This window comes from Pyxicephalus adspersus, chromosome 9, assembly GCF_032062135.1.
Source record: "Pyxicephalus adspersus chromosome 9, UCB_Pads_2.0, whole genome shotgun sequence".
NCBI classification, from domain to species: Eukaryota; Metazoa; Chordata; class Amphibia; order Anura; family Pyxicephalidae; genus Pyxicephalus; species Pyxicephalus adspersus.
Genome location: NC_092866.1, coordinates 62,737,781 through 62,747,927, shown reverse-complemented (window position 1 = coordinate 62,747,927; position 10,147 = coordinate 62,737,781). Strand labels below are relative to the sequence as shown.

Genomic DNA, 10,147 nt, shown 5'->3' with positions numbered 1-10,147 from the left:
ACAAGTAAGGATTTGGTTGACAAGTTTGTGCATAGGGAAGCAGCTAACTAGAAAAAAAACTATAACAAAACATGGCTATTTAAGTAAAAGCATATTAATGTGAAAAGTAAAGATTTCCATTTCTGAGAAATGTCCCCTTATTTGGGTACTTCTTTTTGGAGACCTTGCTATAAGAAAGGAATGTGTCTTACATGCTCCTCCTGCCAGCTGTCTGGCTGTGCCTATCTTTGATAGTTTTGAGTCAGACATGCTGAGAATGGGTATCAGAATTTGTTAGCTTGATGCAGTAATTCTCCAATTGCCTTCCCTTTAAACTTTTATGGATGTGTCTTCAATATATTATGCAGCATTACACATTAAATGGGGGGTTTTAAATAAAAAATACAGTGACACAGGAGGAGAAGAGGACCCTGCCCAACAGAGCTTACAATCCAATAGCTGGGGTACACAATAGAAGGGGGATAGGGATTTGTTATTATTAATATTATTATTAATAAACAGGATTTGTATAGAACCAACATATTACGTAGTGCTGTACATTAAATAGGGGTTGCAAAGGATTGATACAGGCAGTGACACTGCATGTAGCAATCAGGACCTGCTTGGCATTTGCAACAATTTTTACCCAATGATCAAAACAATATTTAATTTTATTTCATATAGAATAAACTAATTTTTTTATTGCAACCATACAGAGACCACCAGTTGCTGGCCTTCTCTTTATTATTTGCAGCACAGTAATACTGCAGTAATCATTCAGCTTGGATGCTGATTGCATGACTTGACGTACCAGCAAGCATGTATATAAAGTGTGATCAAAATGAAGAGAGTGACGCATAATATAAATAAAATTTATTTTGATCAATCTTACAATAAAAAAAAAGAATTTTCAATGAAAATATTAATTTTTTCCTTAAAAAAGTTTTCATAAACCTAGGCAATTCATACCGAACACATTAAAGTTTTGCAAATCATTACTTCCCTGTATATCAAGCTGGGATTTATCCTTCTCTTCTGGTGTCAATGAACGCTGGGCTTGTGTTGATGGCATTGACATGAGCTCGAGACGTGTGCGAGAGATCAGCCAGAATTCATTTGACTTGCAGTTGACCTCCTTTTGACCTGCATTTGACAATTTGTATCTAGGCAAGTTTTATATTCTCAAAGACACGTATGAAAATTTAAAACCCACAAAGAAAAAAGGCCATTGACATACACCTGAAATGTGCTGCTCTAATAATGCTTTAACAATTTATATCTCTTGGTAATCTTTGTTTTGGGGTTCATTCGCACCTCTCCAGAGCCATGTAATGTAGAAACCAAATATTGCCAGCGGCATTCCAGTGCATTAACGAAATGCACTTCTGGTGCACATGCATTGGCAGTCTATTAATTTAAAATTGTTTCTTTAATGTTATGCAGGTAACAGATGGAAAAGGTTGCTGTTAATCCATTTTTAATGCTTCTTCATGTAATTGAATTTGCATAGTAATGTAATAATCAGATTTGGCCACTAGAGGGCACTTGGTAATTATGAATGTTTAGCTTCAAGAGTCAGACAAACATTGTGAGAGTTTCTCCAACTTTTTAACATAGGGGAACCCTTGAAATAACTTTTAGGTCTTCTGGGAACTCCTGCTAAAATTTCTATATCTGCAGCTCACAGTACTTTAGCATTGTGGTCAGTGGGAAGAATTCCTTTTACATTGCTGGCCATTGGGAAGAATGTCACCCTTACAGATCATTGGTGTCACTACTGACCTGAGAGTAACAAACTGCTCATTGCTCAAGGAATCCCCAGCAACCTCTGGGTTTTCCATAGAATTCTGTATTGGAGAATATGGGGGTGCGTATATATTTCTCCCTCTCTCTACACGTATAATGATTAGTCAATACATTAAAACCACTTACATGTTAAACCCAATCACATTGGTTATTCAGGTAGGGGGAAACAAGTGAACAGTCTGTTCTTGTAGGTGATGTGTTGGTAGCATGAAGAATAGACAAGTACTGAATTAAAATAGATTGACATCTGAGAGCATTTCTTAACCTCCTGGGCGGTTCATTTCTGTCCAGGTTTATATGTCTAAAAGCGGTACATTGTCTTTCATGAAAATGTATTTTACAGTATAATATATTAAAGTTTGAAACACAAAATCATGTCAAAATAAATAAAAATAAAAATAAATATTAAACTTTCGCATGATTTTGTGTTTCAAACTTTATTATACTCATACTATATCATACTGTAAAATACATTTTCATGAAAGACAATGTACCGCTTTTAGACATATAAATCCAGTGTATTGCATTCAATTGTATTGAATCCAATAGAAAATAATTTGAAATTCTCGCCGCACCTCTAGCAACGACCGCATGCACGCACCGACATCACCGGGATCTCCGGGGGAACGACAGCGCACTCACCGGGGGACAGATCGAGGAAGAGGACGCAGCCAAAGGACAGGCAGGACACTGGAGGACGCCGGTGGGGCCAGGTAAGTCATTTTTTATTATTTGTTTTAGCTTCCCCAAGCCACACTCGGTGTTACCTCCCCAAAGGTTCTTACAACAACAGCCGGTCTTGTGGGATGTTTCCAGTCTACTGCAGTTAGTTCTTACCAAGAGTGGTCCATGCAAGGACAAACTGTAAACTATGGGGGGCCAGGAATTAATGAAGAATGTTGTGAGAGTGAAAACTAGCCATCTGGTCCAATTCTACAGAAGTGTAAAAGTAACATAAATCACTGAAAAACATAATGCTGGCCTTAAGAAAAAGTTATTGTATTACACCGTGCATCACTGCTTGCTTTGAATGTGAAGCCAAAGACCACTCTAGGGGCTCATAATGACCCCTGACCACCACCAAATGCACCTATAATGTACTTGTATATTAAGAATAGATAATCGGATGTACTATGGGAAGAGGCAGGCCAGCATAGGCAATGTGACTTTAAAGATTTGCTACCAAAAGACAACTTCCCAGATCACAAGGGAACTACACCGTTTGGATAAATGGTTTTAACATTTTGACTGACCAATGTGTATATGATTGGTACAATATAATGATAGATAATATACATCTGAAAGCTTCTGCATTTGATCTTTCCTAACAGAGAATGTGCCAATTAGAAATATATTCCTCCCTTTTATCAGATATTATGTAACCAAATGGGAAAACCTTTGCTCCTGGGCTGCTATAGGAGAGTCAGGGTAATATTCTCTTTAGAAAAGTTAACACTTGGTTCTAGGAGGATATGACACTGGTAAATACAGCTTCATATTATTTCATAATAATTATTTGAATGCAATACCTTAATTTGGCTTGGTGAAAGCCTCTTCTTGTCCCTGTACAGCCGAGATTTAACTTGGGGAGCAAGAAGCAGCTCAAGAAGCCAATCGGGTACTCTGCTGGTAAGAAACCTATCAAAAAGAAGAAAGTACTGTGCTGCTTCTATTCTATTGCTCAGTCAGACAGTGGCCCTGATTTATTAATGGTCTCTAAGTCTGGAAAGCATACACTTTCATCAGTAAAGCTGGGTAAACCAACAAACATGGAATGGATTTCCTAAGTCTTTAGCTATTTGAAAGCAAATGTTTTCAATACTGGACCAAATCTATTCCAGGTTTGCTGGATCACCCAGATTCACTGATGAAAGTGTATCCTCTCCAGCCTTGGGGAGCTTTAATAAATCGGGCACAGTGGATCAGTCTGTGCTCAGAGTAAGTGGGATGAATGACGTATGGGTGTCATTTAACCTGGAATACTAATGACATCTAGTGGCGGAAAGGAGGTACTGCATTTGACAGATTTGGAGTAAAAGCTGTTTGTTTTTTCCCTGGTAGTTCAGCTTTATGAATTGCTTTATGATGGCTATTCAGTCAAGGTCTCTGGTTAGGCAAGACAGATAACACAATAGTAACAGACTATTCATTTATAAGCCTCACACTAAGGATCAAGTCATTTTTTCTAAAGTTGAGTAATGAGCTGAAGGATATTGAACCTTGTATATAGACAAACAATGATTCATCATCTTACCAGAAAATAGCCTTTATTTTAAATATAAATTTTACCATTTTGTCTACCAAACATAAAATTTGTTTTCATTACAATGGGAATAATTTGTGAAAAGGTCAGCGATGAAAACTGAGGCAGAGATATATCTTTTGTAACCAGTCTCACATCTAATTTTTTGGGGAGAGGTAAAACTAAATCATCAAATTTGATGGGAAGCAGGTTCCCCTTTAGGTATCTAAAGCCCAATTTTATATTTTGCAGCCAGATGCTACAATTGTTTCAATTCTTTTTTTTTTCTTTTTAATCTACACTCTGTACCCCAATATTTATTAAATAGAAAAAACTGAAATATCATATTTAAATAAGTATTCAGACCTTTTATAACAACAATTTAGCTCGGGTGCCTCCCATTTTTCTTGTGATCACTGGGATGTTTCTGCTCCTTGATTGGCGCCCCTCTGTGCTTGGCAATGATTTTGGAAAGGCACCACCTCTCTATAGAAGGTCTCATAGCTGCCCAAACCATGAATGGCCTGCGGAACTCAGAGACAGGATTGTTACAAAGCTCAGATCTGGGGAAGCTACAAAACATTTCTGCTGCACAGAAGGTTCCCAAGAGCCCAGCGGCCTCCATAATTCTCAAATGTAAGAGGTTTGGCACAACCAGGACTCCTCCAAGAGCCGGTCGCCCGACCAAACTGGGCAATCACGGAGAAGGGCCTAAGGCTACGTACACACGTCAGATGATTCTCATCCGATAATTGCCTGAGTGCTGATATTGGATGAGAAACTGGCGTGTGTACAGCGCTCTTTATTCATGGATCCATCCTGGCAGATGGACGAATGATTGTAATGGAAGTGAAGAGTGAAGTGGGGTGCCACTCCATTGTTCTCCCCTCTCTATGGAGCAGAACGGTATGTACAGCGTTCGTTCATGCATCGTGCAGTCTTTTGTTGTTGGAAAGGACCGAGAAAGATGCAACAATTATTGCACCTGTGTATGGAGTTTTTTTCCTAATAATATTATCAAATTTACTAAATTGTCATTATGGGGTACGGATTGTAGAATATTGAGAAAAAAAATAACTGAAACGATGCAACCCAAAGAAATGCACTTGAAAATAAATTTTTACTGTGTCCGGTTCATACCAGCACACTAAGCTTCTCACTGTTCTCTCTACCGATGGCTCTGATGTGGGGGATGGAAAAACCCTGCAACTACCGTGATGACCACCAAGAGAGACAGTGCAGAAACGTATAGTGAGTCAGTAATAGAAAAAAGATTAGCTGCAGGGAGACCACAGGCAATACTGGTGACTAGTGCTTTACACCCAGCCTTTTTTGGCTTATTATTATTAAACAGGATTTATATAGTGCCAACATATTATGCAGCGCTGTACATTAAGTAGGGGTTTCAAATGACAGACAGATACAGTGACACAGGAGGAGAAGAGAACCCTGCCCTGAAGAGCTTACAATCTAGGAAATGTCATGAGATGCATGCCACTGCAAAACAGAGCAGCCATTGTGTGGGTTTGATGACATCCAAAGCCATTCAGCATTTCCAGATAGCCCATGAAACCAATAATTCATCCTGGGCTCACTAGGGATTGCTGCAGAGAGCAGCTGATTATGAAAGAGGAGCAATGGAGGGGGAAGTAGCACATGCTGCAGAGTTCAGTTCCTTTTTAAAGGATAACTATGCTTTTCCTATTGATGTTGGCTGACTTTGGAATCCCAGATGAAATTCTAGCCATGGTTACAATAAGGTGTTGAAAGTCTGACAGGTTTTTCATTTTAATATAAGTCTTTGGGGATGCAAAACCTGCTTGGAGGAGGTCAGCTGTGGGTCAAATGCACCTGTTGGTGATTTTCCTATTATCCTAGAAGCATCTCAAACTGATTTCATCAACATGAGCCCAAATCCAATGACCCTGGCCCCAAAAGTACATTAAGCGGAATACACCAACCCCCTGCTGGGATTTCTGTCCTTTCACAGTTCCCACCAGACAAAGCACATACAGATAACATTGCAATGGACAGAACATAACCTAATGACATGTAACATCCATAAATCAGTGACATGGCTTGAGATAATCCAGCCGAATGTCATAGAGCACCAGAGTTAATATCTGATCCAAGAAAATTCAAGTAGACCCACAAAAAAATTACTGCGATGTTCCCAACTGTACCACAGTTAAAAAAACAAAAAAAAAAAAACACCCATTCCCTGTACATTCCAAGCAAAGTAAAAACGCAGAGCTCAACCCTCCAGAATTGTATTCTTATCCAACCGTGCAACCTGGTCACCTCCTTGGTGCAGCATCTAGGCTTCAATATTGGAGCATGCTCAACTTGACCATCGTCTATAACAGTGATTGGCTGCTCATGCCCACACGGGGTCGGTCATGTTCTTCCCCATTGCCAGAAGTCTTATTCTCTTACATAGCAACAAGGAAAGTGCAATGTGACCATGTCTTTTTGGTTGGTGACAATTCTCTGCAAAAGAACAAGTGAGAAGCCTTTTTAAATGGGCTCACCCAGAACATGCTTTGGATGAGTTGAATGAACAACTTTATAAATGGACAAAACGGCTATAGTTAATGAAAAATGGCACACAATTGACCTTTTATAACCCCCCTTCTTCAAAATTTAGGAGTATTTGTGTTTGTTTGCTGTGGGTGGCGGCCGTTTTTTGTTCCTTGCTGGTAAAATTAAGCGTACCCAGCCGCTCAATCATATGACTATCACAGCAATAAAGTTGCTTCTTCACAAAGAGAACGTTCCAAGGCAAATCAATAATTGTCTTCCGATGAAAGCTACCTAGTATCAAAGGGTTTATCTGGATGCGTCTTTTCCCTTCTGACCCAAATACCTACTTTCTGTATTATCAGCCACTCTGCTTGGGGTGCAGAAACCTGAATTTTAAGGCAGTCTATCGATCTTCCTGCAGTTTGGTCTATATTGTCCAGGAAAACTGTCCCATTATGAAATTCACCGATTTTTGTAAATGATTCACATGTTATATGTTCACGTGCTTTCATTTTGTTTCTGCCCAACTGTACATAACCTGATTTCAAGGTATCTCCGGGATGCTCTGAGCTTCCCGTAATGATCCTGATCTTCTCAATATTAGTTGAGTTCTGGAAAGTCATTGTAAAATGATCATTTGCTTTTATATCTACCCCCCAGAAGAAACTGGCACTCGGGAAACACACATGGTCTGCGGTGTGTTCTTGGTAAGACTTTATACTGGTGGCACAGGACGCTGGCGGATGATCGCCATAGACTTCCATGATTTCCACAAATTCTTTGTCTTTCAAATTATTTTCTCTGCTCTGAAATGATGAAAAGTGCCCGATGTGTTGGAAAAGGGATGGTTTGTACTGGATTATCTTCTTCTGAGCCTTAGATTGATAGAAAAGATCTAGGAGCCAGTCACATGGCATCTCATCGTAGAAAATCAGTAGGAAACGTGCTAGTTTTGGCAAATCCTCATTGTGGTAAAGTTTCCCTATATATCCCAGGTTGGAAAAAGTTATTGTGGTCCATGGTAAAGGATAATGGTTCACATATGACTTAATTGAGGTGAGAAAGTTCAAAGAACAGGTAACATCATCTTCTAACATCAGATAGAACTGAGACAGATTGGCACAGAAGTTTACCAGGAAGGCATAGTCCACGTTCTGTTTGGAACGGAATTTAACTCTTTCAGGTGGGTCGTTAAAGTTCCTCTTCAGACCTTCCAGAGTGGGATAGGCATTGGTGTAGCTGCTTATCACAATCAGCTGCCCTGCTGCAATCTCTGAAGAAAAATACTTTTGCAGGTCTGCTGCCACTTCTTCGTTTATGGAATATTTAGTGTTGGCCAGGTATACCACAACCACTAACTCACCGAGCTCCGACGGACTGCTGTGGCTGAAGATGGACTGAAGTGTGGTCAGAAGATAGTTCTCTTTTTTCCTCTTCACAGAAGATATGCCGATGGATAAAAATTCTATTCAAAGCAGAAGAAGAAAAAAAAAAAGATACATGTTATATTATTACCCAGTATTTATATAGCGCCGACATATTATGCAGTGCAGTACAAAGTCCATAGTCATGTCACTAGCAGTCCCTCAAAGGAGCTCACAATCTAATGTCCCTGCCATAGTCATGTCTAAGGTCAATTCGGGGTAGCAAATTCACCTAACTGCATGTTTTTAGATTGTGGGAGGAAACCCACGCAAACTCCATGCAGATAGTGGCCTGGCTGAGATTTGAACCTGGGACCTAGTGCTGCAAAGGCCAGACTGCTAACCTCTGAGCCACCTTGTTGCCCATACTACCTAAATAATGAACTACTTGTGAATGTTTAATAATATTTCACTTTTCATTGCTTTATAAACATGTCTCTAAGGTGGGTATTTATAAATTATTTCCCTGCCAATTTGTTCATAATTTTCATTTATACAGATATTATTATTGTGACAGCTGTGCACTTTGTGGCCACTAAGTGGCAGAGCAAGTCATTGCTTTGATGGGAACTAAAATGAGAGATTTAAACTCCTCTCGGTGAATTTCAGACGAATTAACAGGGAATCATATAATATACAGCCCTAAATGTCATTCAGTATAGGTTTGTATCTATTTTAAAATGCACAGTGATTTATTATTAGGTGTGCCATCCAGAGGCCTTGCTCAAATCCAGATATCGATAGGCAAAACCAGGTTTAGGTAAATAAAGAAAATTTGCGCTAATTATTATTTAGTTATTTCTTATGACTTGAGTATGGTTTCAGGTTTTGCTGGCACAGTATATTATTATTATGGGCAAGTCTTTCTGTCAAGGTATACAATAATGACTTGTCCTAATCATCCAGCTAATGAAATCTAAACCGATCTGTTAAATAAAAAGAACAACCAAAAAAAAAAACTTGCCATCAGGTGCTAGTATTTAGTTTCAGCTATTTTATCATGTATGTTATTATATTATGTAATAGAATATTTTAGGATGCTTTATTTGGGGTTCATTAAGTTAAATCAAATTAAATGGGCTTCCTTAACCTAATGTTTATGCACATCAATCGTTCTTTTTTATGTACAATATAAGAGTAACCAACATTTTATAAAAAGTAGTAAAAGTAAAGTATACACAGATATATTTTAACTGTTTATGTAGTTGTATGGCTGGTATATAAGCAGCTATGATGACAGTTGAGAAGAGAACAGGCAATGTCATTAATATTTTCCAAAACAGTAATAGTATAAGCTACAATGTATTTGTTAAAGCAGAACTTTAAAAAAAAAAAAAGAAAAGCCCTCAATCCATCTACAAATGGAGCCCAGGGAGTCCCACGCTGTCTCAGCTTCCTCATTCTTTACACCTTATTCTTTACAATGCCGCCAGCCCAAGCGCCGGCAGCCTTTTGGGATATGCAAGGCAAGATATTGTTTATTTAAACTAGGTTAAGGTATGACTGTAATAATTCCTATTCTTCACATTCTTCTTCTGTCTACACACCACCTCTGTTAGATTCTGCACAAAGCAAAAGCGCCTAAAAATCTCACAGTTCAGGTGCTAAGTACACAAACTGCTAAAGGGTGCGAGTACATATACTGTTGTTTATTTATTGTAATAAAAACATTTTAAGGAGTGCATAGGTAGAATAACCCCTCCAGCATTGTAATTCTGTCCGTATTTCCATGCAAAAAGCCTTTTTTGCATGGAAATGCGTTTTACATTGTAGGCCTATAATTCTTAGGCATAACTCACCAAAATATGTCCAATATTTAACAAATTTAGTACATTTAATAGTAAACTTTAAATAAAAAAAAAAAAAAACACAAAAATCGGTACAAAAAAATGTTTACGTAATATAAATGTACAGTAGCATGTTTAAAAAAAAAAAAAAAAAAAAAAAATATATATATATATTATAAATGTTTCTTTGTATTGGACTCAATACAGCTATTGGGTATTGAATCCAATACAAAATTTTTTGAATTTCCCTCCACTCCTCTCGCCCGCACCTACGTCACCGGGGAACCCCAGAGATTGTCTCTGCACACACTGGGAGAAGATCGAAGACGTGTCTGGAGGAGCTGCAGGAACCAGCAGGACGCCGGGGGACGACAACAGAACAAGGT

The 10,147-nt window shown here is 38.5% G+C and overlaps 1 protein-coding gene across 1 annotated transcript in view; it reads right to left on the bottom strand.

Annotated features, from left to right (window-relative positions):
- Positions 1-835: 835 nt before the first annotated feature.
- The window catches only part of LOC140338195 (alpha-1,3-mannosyl-glycoprotein 4-beta-N-acetylglucosaminyltransferase C-like), a gene marked incomplete in the record, with an annotated part of 25,977 nt that continues 16,665 nt past the window's right edge, over positions 836-10,147 (bottom strand). Inside the window, 1 exon segment of the mRNA XM_072422297.1 lies at positions 836-8,015. Coding sequence (XP_072278398.1) covers positions 6,838-8,015 — 1,178 coding nt within the window.